The 18,412-nt window shown below is 40.3% G+C and overlaps 2 protein-coding genes across 2 annotated transcripts; one reads left to right on the top strand and one right to left on the bottom strand.

Annotated features, from left to right (window-relative positions):
• Positions 1-3,317: 3,317 nt before the first annotated feature.
• LOC148098015 (uncharacterized) lies at positions 3,318-5,913 on the top strand. The gene is made up of 6 exons (XM_087830585.1): positions 3,318-3,445; positions 3,566-3,637; positions 3,737-3,855; positions 3,939-3,999; positions 4,088-4,182; positions 4,625-5,913. Exons 1-6 carry the CDS (start codon positions 3,410-3,412, stop codon positions 5,895-5,897), a joined length of 1,656 nt encoding a protein of 551 aa, XP_087686711.1. The 5' UTR covers positions 3,318-3,409; the 3' UTR covers positions 5,898-5,913.
• A 1,074-nt stretch (positions 5,914-6,987) lies between these two features.
• Positions 6,988-17,405, bottom strand: LOC118455403 (uncharacterized). Its single transcript, XM_087830417.1, has 20 exons — positions 17,394-17,405; positions 16,998-17,002; positions 16,855-16,913; positions 16,718-16,778; positions 16,018-16,178; positions 15,864-15,928; positions 15,663-15,756; positions 14,698-14,961; positions 14,205-14,495; positions 13,751-14,002; positions 13,094-13,408; positions 12,894-13,015; positions 11,833-12,046; positions 11,584-11,736; positions 11,263-11,453; positions 10,531-10,682; positions 8,946-9,203; positions 8,242-8,395; positions 7,387-7,516; positions 6,988-7,112 (listed from the first exon to the last, which is right to left on the bottom strand). The coding sequence occupies exons 1-20, from the start codon at positions 17,403-17,405 to the stop codon at positions 6,988-6,990; spliced, it is 3,078 nt and encodes a 1,025-aa protein (XP_087686543.1).
• Positions 17,406-18,412: the final 1,007 nt, after the last annotated feature.

The raw sequence follows: 18,412 nt of genomic DNA, 5'->3' as shown, positions 1-18,412 counted from the left end.
GGTTAAGTATGGAACATATTAAAAGACCCTCAGGATTTTCTATACAGGCGCTGTGGAGAGCATCCTCACACAGAACATCGTGGTTTGGGAACAGCTGTGTGAAGGACCAAAAAGCGTACAGCAGAACGCTGCTGCAGGATTGCTCTCCCCCCGCTTCAGGACACCTACACCAGGAGATGCTGGACTAGAGCAGCGCAGATACTGAAGGACCATCCTGGCAACAAACTGTTCCAACTTCTGCAATCTGGTAGAAGGTTCAGCATCATCCGGGCAAGGACAGAGAGACTCAAGAGGAGCTTCTATCCCCAAGCTATCTGGGCCCTGAACACACACACCCGCCCTCTCACATCATCTATAATTGACTGAGACACTTTAACCCAGGCACAATGTACATTTCAAATTCCTTTAATTTTAAATATGTTTACATTGTCTATTCTGTAAAATAGTCAGATTGTCTATTCTTATTAATGTACAGAATTCACCTGCTTGCTGGTACTACTGCACATTCACATTATACTATATATATATATATATATAATGTTCTTCCTCTAACCCCCCCCATTTTTGCACATGTCGAGGAGCGTGTCAGGTTATATTTCACTGTGTGTTATACTTGTATAACTATGCGTGTGACAAATAAAGAACCTTGAACCTATTATAAATGGAAAATCTTATATTGCACTCTAAGCACAACAAATGTGAAATGGCAGGAAAGATCAGTGCTCTGTTGCTGTATGCAGAGCACATGTGTACATTTTCCAGAGTACCAAAAAACACATTGCCTTTGCGGACTGATGATCAAACTAGTGATGGGATTTCCGGCTCTTTTTAGAGATCTGGCTCTTTCGGCTCCGAACCGGCTCTTCAGGTTGTTTTGTAGCTCTAATTAATTTATTATTAACAATAATCTTAAATTATGCACAAAAGGAATTACTAACGTAAAAAAAGTGGTTTTATTTATATATAAATATATGCGGTGCCCCCTAGAGACAAAACACGTACAAACTCCAAAACACATTTCTAGCATGAACTGAACTTCCAAAGCAGAGCTACTAGATCACTTAAATTACACAATTGAAAGCATGTTTGTGTATTTATACACAGGCACTCATATATATTCAAATAATTTAAAAACAATGTTCATTTACCTGTTACTACCACACACCAAATCCGGTCGTTGGTACTTGCTGGCTTGTGTAGCCACGAGGTAACAAAAGCTCAACACTGCATCCTGGAGCACTTCTGTTGTGTTTTTACGTGTTTTGGAGTTTTTACGTGCTTCAGGGTTTGTACGTGATTTGTCTCGAGGGGCCACCGTAAATATATTTTATTTATTCACTCCATATAAAATGTAATAAATAAATCATATAATACAAAAATCAACTATTCACATTTCAACTTTTAACTATTTAAATTTTCAGCTTTTTCCTTTTACAAATTTAAAGTGAAACAACACAAAACACTGCAAACCACAACACAATTAAATACAAATTAAAATATGAAAACAAAAAGAAGATGCATATTCTCTGTCATATGGACCTGCATGAATAAACTTTCTGAATCCTTTATCATCTGCAACTGAAAATAGTTGTGGATGATTACTATACCTTTCTAATGTGATGTTGTTGTCCCTGGCTTTTTCTCTCCCTCCCGCTCTGTTCCTGTGCTACTGAGTGTAACTACCGCCCCTCCCCCCTCCGCCCAGCGTAAAGCACAAGGCTCGCGTGCTGAGTGAAGCAGAAAAAAATTGCGAGAGAGAGGCTGAGAGAAAGAGAAAAAAAAACAAACACGTGACGGCTCGCAATAAGGAGCCGGCTCGCGTCGTTCACGTCAAAGAGCCGGCTCTAAGAGCCATTTCGTTCGCGAACGACCCATCACTAGATCAAACACAGAGATAGAGGTCGCAGAAACATTACAAATACCTGCACGTTGCTGTCTTATGTCATTCAGTCACCTAAAGGTAGTAAGTTTGACCTTCGGAGGGTCATCATGACTAGGTCTGCATGCCTACTGTAAATGCACCGATTTCCAGTCATGTGACTGGCTGATTTGTCTTAATGAGCAGTTGAGCAGCTGTACCTAAGTTACCTGTTTAGTCATTAGGCCTTTTATAAAGTATTACTGCCATTTGTGTCTTAATATTTCTAGTAACACTACTTTACCTGCAGTGAGCACGTGAGACATCCCTTTTTATGGAAAAGGAAGGAAAAGTCATGTTTATTAATATTCACATCTTACACAGACTGTTTGTGCTGACTGCACAGGCTCAGGCTGAAGCAGTGCAGATCCTGGCCTGTTTTCAAGTATCATTAAAGTTATCACATGTTTAAATCTCACCATTAGATGTCAGTAGATTACAGATTGCAGTCAATTCAGGCACTTTTCTTATCCCTCCTGACTCAAGTGCATAAACCGATCTACGTTAGCTCTGGTAATTCTGACGATCGTTCAGTAAATTTTTGTTTATTCTCTTTATTTGCTTTTTGGAGAAGTGAAGTTACAAAAAGCTCTTCAAACAAATTTGCTTTGGTGGAGAGAAAACAACCGTTGTAGACTGTTTGGGGTTCCCTTTTATAAAGTGAAGTCAGTTCTTCAGACCAGGTTCAGACCAGGATGAACACGAGTATAATACTGAACCCACTAGAGAACCGCTCCCAGCTGTGGGTTCACCTCCTCCTGCTGAACTCACAGAGCAGCAAACAACCAGCCCAGGGACAGACTCTAATGTAGCATCACTTCATCGGTCACTCCTGACCTCCTGTGAAACATGACGAATGTGGCTTCTCTAAATATGAGTAACTAAGAAAACATGTCAGTAGGCATCCTAGTAGTTAATGACTTAATTATTTGGGGTATTATTGCTATAAAAATAATATTAATGGTATTATTATTATTGTGCTTCTGGCTTTAGGCTCTACTGATAAGAGGTCTCTTCCTCTGGGCCAGTTTATCCAAAGCTGTGTATATACCAGCTGCTGTCAGGCTTCAGATGTTTGCATTAGTCCACAGTCCCAGTTCCCATCTACTGTAAAGAAATGGAGATAAGCAGGCACATAATATGAAAAGGCATGCTGTAGGTTGACTTTGTCTTTTCTGATCCATCGGTTTGTGTGGCTCTTTTCACAGGAGTGACCTAACCCACACTTTATTTACTTATATGATAAGTTTAGTGGAATGTAGAGCAAAATACACAGTGTTTACTTTTAATTTAACAGCATGAAGCTGCATCAAGTTTCCATGGTGACTGCTCAAGAAATTCTGCATTCATAAATAAACATCAGACTGTCAAAAGAGCTCATCTGTGCGAGACCATCGAGCTGAGAGCATTTTCAGGTCGAGATCCCCCCGTACGCCATCGTTGGAGAGCCGTTAACGTTTTTCTTCCCAACTGTGATTTGAAAACGTCTAAATGGAATCAAGTCAAGGAATCTATAAACCTATCAGGGTATGTGAGGTTTTTGCTTTTACTGCATTCAATAATTTGAAGAATTTGTTGTAGTTTTAAAAGTGGACAAACTGAGAATCCTTTTAAGTAACAATGACTAAATTGCTATTTCTTTGACAGGTGTTGTTCAACACACCGATTTATGAAACTGCTGTAAAGATCTGCTGGCATCTTCCGGGCTACAGGACTCAGGTTAGACCCAGATTCATGCAAACCAAAGCTGACAGAAAATATCAGGTAATTTCTGAGGACCTGAGAGTGGTGGTGATTAAATGTCTCCTTTACTTTTAGATTGCGATTATGACGGAGTTTCTCAGACTTCAGCAGGAAGATCTGATTCCACCGAACCTCACTGCTGAAGATCTGAGAGATCTTTTGGTGGAGAAGAGCAGGGAGACACTCAGAGAGCAGTGAGTTACTGTCACACCTGAAAGTCTGTTTGTGATGACATGTAAATGCTGAGAGAAAACCTCTGCTTTGCTTTCTTTTGAAGGCTGTGGGAGTTTGAATTAGAGGGTTTTGAAGAAGAGGAAGCCAAACCTCTTCTAAAGCTGGTGAGACGAGAAAACCCACAAGACTTTTTTCATTATGTTCACACAACCTTTAAACATAAGCGCGCTGTACATGTGTTTTCTGTTTCAGGTGTGGGCGGTGAACGTCATCAACAAAATGAGGGACGTTGAATTTCAAGCCAGAATGCTTCTTCAGTTCCCAGAGGCCGTACCTCCTAAATTTCAGTGAGTCACATGTAATAAACAGTTATTAACCCTGTAAGACACAACCCATCAAAAAACAGCCAGAAAATTCAGATTCTTTGGAGCTGAGATGTTTATTAACCCTTTAAACAAAAGCCACACATTAGTTCTTTGCTATGTCATGTTGTGTATGATTTACTTTTATTATGTATTTATCATATTTTTTTGTATCACATTTGATACATTGGGTGTTTTTGGCAACTTTTTGTTAATGACAATGTTAATTTTAGACAAAATATTTTTTTTTGTCCATAATATTTTGAAATTATGGCAAGTATTGATCATGTTGATGAGATAGAAGTCACAGAAACCCATGTATGATATAAAGGGCATTATAGGGTTAGCAGTCCAGCTACAGTGTTTCAATATTTAAGTGATGCTTTGAATATGTTTAAAAGATAACTCTTATCATGTTTTTCTACAGAGCACCTAAACTCCTGAGCGTGGTGAAGGATTACGTTGAAATCCTGAAAGAGAAGCAGCAGGAACAGCATAACAGCAAACTGCTCACCGTGCAGGAGGTAGTGATCGAGGTAGTTCCCCGCGTTCTCCAGGGCTTCTGGGAGCTTCCTCCTCGTCCCCTCCTAAACATGGCCTCCCAGAGTCTAAGCGTCCTCTCCACGAGTGTCACCAAGGCCACTTTAGATCGTGTCTCCAGGAGTCTCACGGCGATGGAAACAGAGGCCATTTTCACCCGCTCCATCCGAGACGATATGGTCGACAGAATCCTGACGGAGATCAGGCAGAAATTTCCTCCAGAAATTCTGTCTATCAAAGTTGCAAACTTTGCGCCAGTGTTGCTGAAGACCATTGCTGATGTAGCAAGGATCCGGATATGTGAAATCTTTGAGCCCCCTTCAAGTCTTCCTGATGTGAAGAACACAAATGGAGAGCGCTCCTCTGATGGCCTTCCAATGGCAAATGTTCCACCAGCTGAAGGATCTTTTTCAGAAAGTGTTCCAGAGCCTGACGTTCCCTGTGAGGAACTTCTTGCTGAAGGGGCATCCAGTCTGAGTTTTCAAGACCTTACGATCGAAGGAGCTCTTTCCGAAAGTGTGCCTGACATTCCCTGTGAGGAACTTCTTGCTGAAGGGGCATCCAGTCTGAGTTTTCAAGACCTTACGATCGAAGGAGCTCTTTCCGAAAGTGTTCCAGAGCCTGACATTCCCTGTGAGGAACTTCTTTCTGAAAGGGCATCCAGTCTGAGTTTTCAAGACCTTACGATCGAAGGAGCTCTTTCCGAAAGTGTGCCTGACGTTCCCTGTGAGGAACTTCTTTCTGAAAGGGCATCCAGTCTGAGTTTTCAAGACCTTACAATCGAAGGAGCTCTTTCCGAAAGTGTTCCAGAGCCTGACGTTCCCTGTGAGGAACTTCTTTCTGAAAGTTCATGTAGTCTGAAGGCTGAAGACCTTACGATTGAAGGAGGTCTTTCAGAAAGTGTGGCACTAGCTGACATTCCCTGTGAGGAACCCTATGCCGAGTCCAAATCCAGTGTTAAAGGCGAAGAACATAAGATTAAAGGATCTCGTTCGGAAATTGGGCCAGTTCCTGATGTTCCCTGTGAGGAACCTTTTCCTGAACCCGAATCCAGTATGAAGTGCAAAGACCTTCAGATCAAGAAGAAGAAGAAAAAGGGCTTCTTCAAAAGACTGAGAAATCTGTTCTGCTGTTGTTGCAGACCAAAGGACACAGACTGACATTGAAACTGTGACCCAGTATTGGTGTTCCAGTAACTGTAAATATGTAAATATGTAAATATGTTCCTTGATGATTGTTGTTCATGATTTTGGGAGTTTTCAGTGGGCTGGGTGTTTTTCCCCTTCGTGTTCTTTACTTAATTCTTGTTCATAGTTCCTGATTTGTTTTCCTAGTTCTTGTTTCTTAGTTTTTAGTTTGAGTCCAGTTGAGTTGCTATATGAGTTTAGAGTTTTCTTTTTTTGTGACATTTATCTCTAATGAAAATGTTTTTCCAGCAATAAAAGCTGCCGATTTAAGTTTCATTCCACGTTAGAGTCCTGTGTTTGGGTCCTACTACCTGCCTGTCACAACACACCATGACAGAATCCAGTTTTATAAACTCATATTTCTACATGAGTCTCCATCTATATTCAAGATTTTTTTCTTTCAAACATTTGTGTCTCTTATGGTTCTCAAAATACTTCCACAAGTCCAGTAAGTGTAGTCCAGTAACATAACACACTGATGGTATTCATTTAATACAATTTCAACCCATTCTGTTGACATATGAACAACAGTAACTGAAACTGTATATAAAATGCATTTCCTGTCAGAAATGCAGTGTTAATGCTAATAGCTGAATAGTTCGAATTGAATTTTTAGAATTGCTAAAATCTTTGGTGAAAAACATGTTTCATGGGCTGAAATACACCAAAACATTCATCTGACAAATTTTTCTAGTTAGACACTATGAAACATGACATGTAAAAGTGAATTTTGCCAAAGTTCTTAAGATACTTTTGTTTTTTTAAGAAAAACAATTAAAAACAAAACTACTACATCATGTATAATTTTCTCATGTCATGTGTAATTTCCATTGCAAATATTAATCACAGTTAAAGTAAGAAGGGGAGGCAGTAAAAACTCTGGAATGGAGACGTCATCAAGTACGCTGTCGTTCCTATTGTAAAATGATCGCGCTGCGTTCCTGGAAAGGCCACACTCGTGTGCAAACTTACTAGCAAGAACAAGTACAAACTCGGGTACTTGAGAATCAGTCCGAGAGTTTACAGCAGAAAACAACAAGTCACACATACTGTTTCAGACACTTTATTGGGGCCGTAGCTGTTCATAGTAAGTCATGATTGCTTTAGTAGCGCTCACTGAGAGCACCGTTACTCCCAGAAAGCCTATTGATCCAGCCACAATGGCGATTACAGTCATGTACTCTGGCCCTGGAAAGAGATGGATATAGGTTCATTTCATCACCTCTGTATTCACAGTACACACAGCTACACACATGCGCAGTAAGTCAAGACATATTAGAAGATCAGTGACAGTCTATATCAGGACTGCCTTTTTTATATGAACCGAGTAGAATTGAAGTTAAAACAAAAAACTAACAACAGAAATGCATTGATGCATTGTAATTTAAGGTTATGGAAGCAGATGCAGATTCTTTTAAGAGTTCAGTCTTAAACTAACTGAATGATCCCTCGACAAGCTTACAGTAAGACGGTGTAGCTGACGTCACTCTTGTGTTGACAATCAAAGGTCCAGCAGACACGACAGCAGCTTGTTTCCTCTCACTCTCCATTTGACTCACGGACCTCTTTGTGTGCTGCTTGTCAGTGCATTTCTGCAACAGAATGAGAGTCAACTTTAGATTCATGCAGAAACACAAGAAACAAACAAACTTCTGAAATCTGGATACAATAAGGTAAATAGATTTAACATAAATCTGACTGAACCACAGAGCAGCATGTTAAACGAGCAATAATGGTCACCTGAGGGAATTCCATGTACCTGTAGGTTTTTGTAACCAAAAAGCTTTGAGCTCTTGTCTTCAGAGTGTACCGACACTTTAAAGATTCCAACAGCTGACATCAAATCCAAGTGCAAAGCCGACCACCGCAAAATGGGATTTGGCTGAATCTCATTGTGGCCTTATTTGGCAAAATATCCAAACTAAATGTTCCACAATAAATGTTTTGGAAACTTAAAAAAAAAAAAGATATTTTTTCCTCTATTCATAGAAACCTAACTAAAATAAGAGTCCTACTCCAAATAAAAACTGAAGTGGCAAAGTGCATGAACAACAACCTGTCAAAACTTACAGCCATGACTATATGAATGTCGTTTCAGTATAATGACAGCCAAGCAGGAAACAAAATGCGCTGCGACTGACATACACGTGCAGTAGTTGTTGCATGCCAAGACACAATCAGAGGGGGGCAGAAACAAGACAATGTTCCCACCTGTTCGTCCCTTTTGTCTGAGTAACCTGTAGCCAGACACATCAAATGGATGAACTACATTATTTTACCAAGTGCATCTCAAGCTTGAAACAATTGGCCATTTTACCAGTCGACAGTCTTCATCGTGTCCACATATGCTGGCCAGGCAGTGGAAGTAAAGAGGTAACTTCTTAGGCATGTTGAACATCTGAATGGAAAACCTGCTTCTATGTGCCAGACCGTTCACAGACAGCCAGTGGAAAGTGGGGTCAACAGGACAACTGAAAGGCATATGCAACAAGGAAGAAACATAAGCGTGTGGTTCCATTTAGCAATCCTAACCTTTCAAAATGCATCTTCTGAAAGTCATCAAGTCTGTGGGCACAGAGGAACCAGACTTAACAGAGCAACTTGAAGAAAGCTTGAGATTTTTTTTATTTATATATCTATCTATATCTCTATATAGATATCGATCGATCGATTGATCGATCGAGAGAGAGAGATCGATATCTCTCTCTCTCTCTCTCTCTCTCTCTCTAGATCGATATATCTCTCTAGAGAGAGAGAGAGAGAGATCTAGAGAGAGAGAGAGAGAGAGATCTAGAGAGAGAGAGAGAGAGATCTAGAGAGAGAGAGAGAGAGATCTATCTCCATACAGTTTTAAAAAGTTTTATTCAAATAATTTAAAAAAAAAAAAAAAAAAAAAAAAGGAGGAATAGGTATTTGGTATGTTCCAAGTCTAGCCCATTCATTGCCAGCTGCATGCTCAGCAATGGATCCTAGTTGTCAAACATAAAACGTCAGTTCTCTAGAGAGAGATTTCATGAATACCCATCTTGCAAAAGGACGCCCTGGGTAGGGTCGTGAGGGTCGATGCTCTCAGTCGTCCAGCACGACTTCACCTGCAGGAGCAGGTCTACAGCAAAAGAGCCGTTTGTCTCCAGAGCCACCTGGAAGAACAGCGTGTCCTCGAGTTCCAGGGTTATGGCATCCCGGTAACTGTTTGTGTAAGACTCATCCCTGTACAAGGTCATTTTCAGGCCCAGGTGCACTGACGAGTTAAACTCCACCAAGGTCATGGAAGTGAGCCTACAAGCAGAGAGTCAGAGAGCTGAATCAGGATCAGAGACTTTATTTATCCCCAAGAGGCAATTAAGAAGTCATTTTCTTTCATGTTGCCCTGATTTACAGTATATCATGATAAAAAGAAAGCACACCTGCCTCACTTCACTGAAGTTTGCATGGATTTGTTCATGCACAGCCCCGTGAAAGCACTACCACAGCATTCCCAACAGGTTTAGCCTCTTAATTTAAACGTATTCCAGCATTCCTCCCCATATGGAAAAGAAATAGTAAAAACTTATTTACTCATGAAAGTGGCCACTTTCTCATTACTTTCATATATTGTTGCAGTAAGTATCCAAAACATACAAGTTTCATTTATATAATTTTTCAAGGGATCTTATATCTGTTTTCACTCTTGTATGTTTTTCATACAAGTTTCACACAAGACAGATACAAACTTTATAAGATTTATAGATCTTTTCCATATGGGTCATCCTACATTAAAGATTACTACTACCCCCCTCCACCTTCATTGCAATGAGTTTCTCATCTAAGGCCAACAAATCACATATTTTGGATGCCTCAGGGGAACAAATATTCAGACACATGATTTTAACTGGAATAACAGACATTTTTTGGTAAAACTTTTGGCTTCATATTTTTCTTTACAATAATTTGGTAAGGAAAGTAAGGTCAACTCAATGACTGCAAGGTGCTCGGGTCCTGTGGCTACATGACTAGACAAAATCACCAACCTTCCAAAGGGTGTACATTATGGCAAAACATCCACACTTTGGTTTCATCTGTCTAAAGTCTTGCAGTTGGTTCTAAGAGTTTTATAAACATAATCCATACTTCCATATTAAAAGGCTGAACAAGTCATATCTGCTCAGCCTTTTCCCTGTAACTGTACTGTTCTGAACTTTGAGGCCTGTAGAGTCTGAAACGCAGCTCTTGGGTGTTTTGCAGTTTCTGAACACTGCAGTGTGAACTTGGGCCAAATGTGTTGCAGATTCTACTCCTGAGAAGATATGCAAACATCTTGAGTGCTTTCCATTTGTGATATTGAAGACTTCAAATTGCTCCCACTGATCAAAAGGGAGCAATGCTCAAGGATCATGAAGATTATATTGATCTTTGAGAAACAAACTTTGCTGCTGTTGTCTTACTTTTTTAATCCCTATGGAAACATTAACAGTGTTTTCACACATTGCTTCTGCATTTTGGCTTAATTTTTGTATATAATGTAGTCTAATATGTTTTGTAGTTTCTGTGAGGTTGCATTTACTTAAACCCCAAACTGGTAAATGTATGAATAGTCCTACAAACACTGGGATTTGATGACTCTCACCATTCCATATCCACGCTGACTTGAGCGTTGCGGACATAATGTCGTGGGTAAACACACTTCCACACCACTTTTAGGTCCCGCCTGCTGATCATCTGCCCTTTGGTCAAAGTGACACTCAGAGTATTCTGGAAGTTGATGTGAGTTTTGTTAACCTAGACAAAACCGACAAACAGAAATAAAACTCAAACCACAAGTATGAGGGGAAGGAGTAAAAACGAAAGACAAAAAACTGCACAGCAGGTAGATTTTCCATTATTGTAAAACTCAGCTAATTTGACTGCACAGCTAAACAGATACATTCAAGTTGGGAAAACAAACCCTAATTTGAGTATACATCATATCACTTGGTGAGCAACAATTTTCAGACTATTGTTGAAATAAGATTATAGGACTCAGGATGCTTTATGCAGACTATGAATCATTAATTATCCAGCAAATATCCAGTCATGACGTAGGCAGCGGCACCCACCACATGTGTTTGCCTTCCAAAACAAAGATCACCAGGACTGCACAAAAATACAAAATCTTTGCATCGCTCACCTGTGGCATGACATGCACATCACATAATCCTGTGTAATCAATCCTGTCGAGGGCAAATATTCAGAGGTCACCGATGTATGCTAGGGTGACAACTTAGGATACTGAGTGAAAACTAGCAGATATTTTTTTAATATTGGTAAGAAACCTGGCAAACAAACCTTTCGGAGCTTCTTGCTGAGCGTAGTTACTCACCTGCTTCTCAGTTCCACATTCAGAGACTTTTCGTGAGGTACGGAAGTAGTACAGTGTCTCGCTCTCATTCACGATGCAGCGACCATCATTCAGCTTCACTGCAACTGCTCCTCCCATGCGAGAATGCAGGTAGGGCTTTGCTATTACACCAGCCATCAATTTATCCAGACACCGACTGAAGAGACCTTTTTCTGTTTGAAATCAAGGGTCAAAAAAACAAAACAACAACACAGCAGCTGTACTACACAAGCATTTCTTTTAAAGGATCAGCTTTTAAAATAAAATACATAGGTTTAAGAGATTGATGAGAGGTCTCTGTACCTCGGCAGACTGGATGTGAAGCTGGAGCACGCTCAGTCACAGAGCTGACGTCATAGTAACCATGCTGGCATACACAAGAATATGAGCCCAGAGTGTTGATGCACAGAGAATTGTGAGGACATAAAGGCTGTTTGGAAGCACACAGGTCTGGACCTAATAAACAAGCAGGCATGCAAAGAAAATAAAATCCCACTAAGAAGATGAAGTTTTAACTGGCGAGGGCTGAGCCAGCTTTTTACCAACACTTACCATCCCAGTAAATGACTCCACCTTTAACAGTGATGTTGGTGGCATTTAGAGAGCCAGTGTAATGCAGAAGATCTTCAATAGGTACGGGCACATTTTCTTTCGTTTGGGAGGCATCAAAAGCCGTGAAGAAAATCTCCGTTTTGCCTGGCTCATCTGCAGGTTCAAAAGAGTCCAACTTTATCCGAACTGGTTTATCTTTCAATAGCTCCTGCAGCTGGAGGACAAGACAAATTTTCAACTTGGCAAGTCAAAAAAAACAACAACAACCTTAAATTCAGTAATCTTCATAAGAAACTAAAAACCTTGATTTTAAAGTTTAAATGGAATAGCAAGCATAGAGAGTGAGGTTACTCATGTATGGCACCTTGCAGTCTGCCAACATCTCAAACCTGAAAGCTAAAAATTGATATTAAAACATAAAAGCAAAAATTTCTGGCACAACTTCACCTACTTCCAAATATGAGACCGATGGGAGTCTAGTGAGCTAAACAAGGTATTGCTGACCTTTTTTCACTACTCTGAGATCACTGTGTGGAAACAGAGCTACTATCAGCAGGTAAATTAGCATCTGTCATCTTAAGGTTTTTCCCTCTCACCAAGCACCCTGGCTAACATTAGATGTAGAAGAGTGGGAGATACTTTTAGCCGGGTTTTCACTTTTTATACAGAATTGCATAAAATTAAGATGAGCCGAGTACACAGCAAAATCTCCAGTGTTAAATTGACACTAGAGAGTGTCTATATGGGTCCACCAATCTGAGTGTTAAATATAACACTGTTGAGTGTTAAATGAACACTTTTTTTGGAAAATTTTTAACATTTTGAGTTATTTTCCAGTGTTAGAAAGTCAGCACTGCTCAGTGTTGGTCATTGTTAATCTTCAAAACTGACTAGGTTACTGTCAAAAGTGTTCATTTAACACTCAGTGTTATATTTAATTAACACTCAGATTGGTGGACCCATATAGACACTCTCTAGTGTCAATTTAACACTGGAGAGTTTGCTGTGTACAGATTTTTTAGTCCATAGCTGCTGATATAAATTTTTGATGTTTTGCTCACCTTGTTGTTGAAGATCTCCTCTATTTTATCTTTAGCTTCTGATGTGCCGTTGTCTAGATCCTCAGGCAGTTTCCAAGGTACAACCACTGTGAGACCCATGTTGTCATAATCTAACTCTAGTTCTAAAGACACCAGGAAATGGGAACAGTGGGTAAAGGTTTACGTCAAACACTATTGAAACAAAGGTATGTCAAACCAACCCGTGTCGTGAGCAGGTCCAGCAGCCCTCACATGGAGCTCTGTAGATGAATTGGCTGCCATGAAAAACAAATGCGAATGTTCAGACTCCAGCTGGTTGTCACATTCTTCCCACACATTGAGAACATAAGTTTTCCCTTCTTCCAGCCCTAGGAGGCGTAGCTTTGTGGCTGACACGCGGCTGCTGTCGATGGTGGTGCCGTTCTTCAGGGACAGCTCATATATGAAGCCCACAGCTTGCTGCTGTGGGCTAGTAGGGGTCCACACAGCAGTAGAGTCATTAGAGTGGTACGTCAGCTCAGACACACCGTGAGGTCCTGGATTCACATGCAGAATCGATACAGAGGACACAAAGACAAGTAAATAACATACATACATATGAAGCCCAACATGTTACAAATAGCAGCAGTAAGACAAGTTGACAGTGAAAATAGCGAGAAGCTAATAAAGCAAACATGTCTTTAGCTGACTTACTGAACCATCCTGAGACAGCTGTTTTAAATTCAGTAATGTATGGCAACTACCAGTTTACAATGTAATTATACTTATAATTCAATATTTCATTAATCCCATTAACACTAAAAGTAGTTACATTATTAAATGCCAAACACCACCAGTTACACAACTTGGCTGGCCAACGCACACAGCTCATGTTTTACCCGTTTGTGCTGTGACCATCTTAGCACTCATGAGCACACCATCTCCACAAAGTGCCTCCACCCTGGCCTGGTACTGTTGGCATGGCAGCAGCCCCCTCACAGCGTAGCCGTTCGTGAGAGTAGTACCCTGCAGCACACCTTCATGAAACACTCTGAACATGGAGATGGAAGAGGTGTTCCTCACCTCCCAGCTCAGGGTGTAGTTGGTGGGGCCAAACAATGTCTGACGCAAGTCCTCAATGTTGGAATGGACTGAGGGAGAAGCAGAGGGGCTTTCACTGAAGGATAACTAATAGCTTCTCTGCATGAAGTTTAATTTAAAAATGCTATTCTATAGGGAGATAAGAGTGCCAGTATGGTCAAAAATGTGAGTGGTTCATAAATTAAAGCAGGTAAACTCTGTCAAACTGCTACACAGGTTCAAATCCAAACAGTGTGTTTGTGAGTCACATACAAGCGTTTCCGTCATTCAGGACCATCTTGCTGTAGCGGGACTCGATTCCTGCCTGGCAAACAGACTGTAGGCCGAACTTCACTCTGCTGCAGGGCTGCAGGTCAGACAAGCTGACCTCAAAGTTATCTTTGTGCCAAAACGAGGCCTCGTCTGTGATGTGGTTTGTACCGTTGAGGTAGAAGGCAGTGAGAAGGAAGACCGAGTACTTGCTGTTCACAGGGCAGTCCCAGGATAAAGATATGCTGCTGCTGTTCCATGATGTAACCTCAAAGTTCTCTGGAACATCTGGATCTGACGAGAAACAGAACAAGAGCTACAGCAGTTTTAGCATGTGTTGAAAACAACTGATGTGTCATTTAAAACAAAAAACCCCAAAAAGCTTTGAGGTTAAAAATCATAGCTGGCGCCATCTAGAGGTTGTTATGTGAATTTAAGGCCTTTAACCTTTGCAAATGTAATTTAATTTAACTAAACGTCACTCATTAGCCCATACCAGTAATAGTAGAGAGGCATGCTAAGGAGAGAGTGTCTGCAACCTCTACACAGGCCATGTAGAGGGTGCAGGGGTCCAGAGCAGAGAAGCGGTAGTGGTTGTGAGTGGTAACATCCGAAGTCTGCGTGTTATAGGAGCCTAGTTCAACATGGTACAAAGTCACATTGTGACTATAGATGACATCTGGTTGATTCCTCTCCCAGGAAACCAGCAACATGGAGGGACTGCGGGACACCAGTTTGAAAGCGAGGCGCATTGTGTGACCTGAGGAGAAAAAATAGTTTTAAAGATGCAGAAAACTGCAGCAGTAACGCACACGTTCATCTTAATCATCATAATAGTTTGAATGGTAAACATTTTTACAGCACAACTGGGTGGCTGTAGCTCAGGAGGTAGAGCAGGTCATCTACTATTTGGAAGGTTGGTGGTTTGATCACTGGCTGCTCCAGTCTGTATGCCTAAGTATCCTTGGGTACTGAAGCCCAGGTTACCAATGCATTCGCTGGAGTGCAAATGCTAGAACAGGTGAAAAAACATGTTGTATGAAGAGCTTTGAGTGCTCGAGTAGAGATGAAAAGCATTTACTTCAATGATATCCACGCTAGGGTAGCCTAGCTACAGGTCACGTGGTCTTCAAACAACTTAAATATCAACTCTAAAAGTTAGATACTGGTTGGATTAAGTTAGCAGCAAACATCAATGCAAGGCAGAAGAGACTAGAACCTTTCCTGAATATTCAACATCAGTAATGGTCACTTACCTTCTTGCTAATAGTTAAATGACAAAATTGGCATCTTTTACCAGTTTATTATAAATACAGGGTATAAACATTAGGAAACAACTATCCATATATAAATAACACCCTGTGGTTTTATGCAATTCTGCTGCTAAGGACCATTTCATAGCTGGTTCAGGTGACTTCCCAGTTTTGCTGTCTAAAGTGCAACTATAGGAACGACACTCACCCAAAGCAAGGAAGAAATTTTCCTCCTGTTGGAAGTATACGGTTCCATTTTCACATGCAAACACTTCAGTGGGACTCAACAACTTGAGGAAATCCTGAGGAACGATCATATCCCAACAACAATCAAACTATGCAGTGAGGTGGACTGTGCATGAAATCCAACATAACCACTCATCTGTGTAAAAGTTGCTGTCAAAAGTACCTTAGTGGCATTTGTTGGATGTTGTAGTGGCTGCTTTCGGCCTCTGATTTTAGTAAACTTTACACCTTGGGGTGAGGTAAACACATTTAAAGGAACATTAAACAAGAGGTTGGGGTGTCAGATTAAATTGGGATTAAGACGGTGCGTTGCTTACGTGGGCTTTGTGGAACTGTTAGAGTCCATGCCTGGACAGAGCCACCATATTGGAGGGTGAGCTGGTTTTCAACACCCGGCGACAGAGTCACAGAAGTCACTTTGCCCGCCTTTCTGATGGATTTTAATGATGTGCCATTGAGCCATATGTCTCCATTTTTCCTTAAAGAATGGGAAACATCTCCCGTATATTACATGATCATTCCATATGACTGATTAATAGCTGCCTGTTTATCGTCACCCTTATTCAGACATGCAGCATAACATGATCTGGTCACATTTGAAGTTTTAACAAGCCGTTCTCTTTATCATCTAATACAGTAAGTCATGTTGGCTAAGCTCATTAGACCTCTTTGATCAAAACTAAACAGTATATTTACTCAGTTACTTCAGTTGAGTAGTTCTAATGTAATAGTGGGAAGTTTTGTCATTGGTGTATGAATTCTTGAGGTTATAGTGATCTTAAAACATTTGTTACATTAAACTTTAATAAACATTAAGAATTATTTGATCATAATGTATGCAGTTCTGTAAATACAGGTACTTTTAATTAAGGTACCTAACGCATATTTTTCATGTTAAAACCTCTGTACTACTAACTTATTTAAGAAACTAAATACTTATTTCATCCCTTTTACATTTGTCCCGAGGTCTCTGAACAGCACAGGGGGAGATTATGCAAATCTATGAATCCCGTTTACCTGTCCAGATCGTTCCCTTTGCTCATCCAACACAACGAGAAGGAAATATCGTTGCAGCGTCCTGGAAGAAAGTCGATGAGAACACCTCCAGATGTCACGTTTTATTTTCACCATTTTACCTCAGCAACCAAACTCACCGAGCGATATGACATGAGGCACCAGGATGAAGAAGACGAACGAGTACTGTAAGGAGTTCCTGAAAATATTAGAAGCATATAAATCCGCTGAATTTGAGTGAGATAAGTTTGTATGAGCCGGTAGTGATGAGTTATTTCCTTACATGTTCTTTGGAAATCCAGCAAAGGAAAGTAGGTCGCGTTTATTAAAAGAAGGCCGGGGCTTGAATCAGCAGGCTGCTAATAAGCGACAGGTGTGCACTTTCAGCTCACCTGTCAGATCCTCGGTGACGGATTACTGACGTAAAGAAGCAGCAAAGTCTTTTTTATTTGTTAGGAACAGAAAAAAAACTCCGCCTAGTGTTGCACCAATAGCGATACGTTGTATTATTCTTTTTCTGCTAATGCAGAGGGGAAGACCACGAAGAAATACACAAATGTGCAAATGTTTTCATCTCCTGTTCAACAACATGCCATCGCGCACGCTGGTCGATACTCTGCTATAGGGAGATGATATGTACACGTCTGTTTCCAGGTGAAGCCAAGTGGGTCATACTTACCGATTCACTCATGTGTAGTGCGTCACTTTATATGTTACAGCTGGAGATTATTTTAATTGCTTATATTCTGCTTTCCAGCTTTATTGTAATAATACGCATTCGTTTATTTATAATAACATATTACTACAATCAGTTATCGTCAGAATGTTAAATAATTAACACTTTGAAATAAAAAAAAAGGGTTAATCTGAAAAAACATACCATCTATATGTTTGATGGTGAAATTACACGAGAAACTGCTTCCATTATATTTTATAAGTGATTCTACAGTCTGAACTCTGGGTGCAACTCAAAAAGAAATATCACACTGTAGTCATTATTACTGGAAACAAGAAAATGATCTAATGCGATACTTTAAAAAAAAGAAAAGAAGCAGGTTTCACGAATTTTCTGGATTTAAATTCGACTTTTAATTCTTTTCGAGAACAGCCGACATGCTAAAGATTGAGATCTTCCAAAATTGGGAAATGTGTGTTAATAAAATAAAATAATAAAAATTTAAAATCAAAGCATACTTTTCTATGACATAACCCCAATTACAGAATAACTGTGGCATGTTGTTGTACATAAGGCCTGTAGATGGCACTGTGTACCTTATGTTTGCTGTCCTCTGCCTGTAAAGAAAAGTGTATTAATAAATGTATTGGTTTTAATTATACATCAGTGACTGATAAGTCTGAATGGTGAAGGAGAAACTGATTTTTATATAAGCACAGAAACCATTCATGGAGCCCTCTGCTTGGCTCATCCCTGTTTACCATTTGTGCGTGACTGCGATTACATTAAGCAAAGGAAAGACGACTCGTCCTCTATTAGTGGTCCTGCACCGCAGTGTCTGCATCCAGCTGTTCAGAGTCTACTGGACAGCACTCAACAGTAAGACAGAGCAGCTTTTGTCTGTTTAATCTGAATAAGGAACCAGGCAAATTGGAGTCACAAGCATGCAGAGTGTGCAGAGAGTTTCAGGCTGCAAGCGTATGAGGGCCGCAGCCATAAGTCAGGTCAAATCATGATCTAGG

The sequence above is a fragment of the Neolamprologus brichardi genome, chromosome 17 (genome assembly GCF_056152115.1).
Source record: "Neolamprologus brichardi isolate AB-2024 chromosome 17, ASM5615211v1, whole genome shotgun sequence".
Lineage (NCBI taxonomy): Eukaryota > Metazoa > Chordata > Actinopteri > Cichliformes > Cichlidae > Neolamprologus > Neolamprologus brichardi.
This window is presented reverse-complemented; position numbering and strand designations above follow the sequence as displayed.

Excerpts from the sequence above, each read along its gene's own strand:
- LOC148098015 (XM_087830585.1), top strand. The coding sequence starts at position 3,410 with ATGGAATCAAGTCAAGGAATCTATAAACCTATCAGG. Across the intron at positions 3,638-3,736 it reads TTCCGGGCTACAGGACTCAG|ATTGCGATTATGACGGAGTT; the intron begins GTTAGACCCAGA and ends CTTTACTTTTAG. Across the intron at positions 3,856-3,938 it reads AGGGAGACACTCAGAGAGCA|GCTGTGGGAGTTTGAATTAG; the intron begins GTGAGTTACTGT and ends TTTCTTTTGAAG.
- LOC118455403 (XM_087830417.1), bottom strand. Across the intron at positions 12,047-12,893 it reads AGGAGATCTTCAACAACAAG|CTGCAGGAGCTATTGAAAGA; the intron begins GTGAGCAAAACA and ends CTTGTCCTCCAG. Across the intron at positions 7,113-7,386 it reads GTCAGCTACACCGTCTTACT|GGCCAGAGTACATGACTGTA; the intron begins GTAAGCTTGTCG and ends ATCTCTTTCCAG.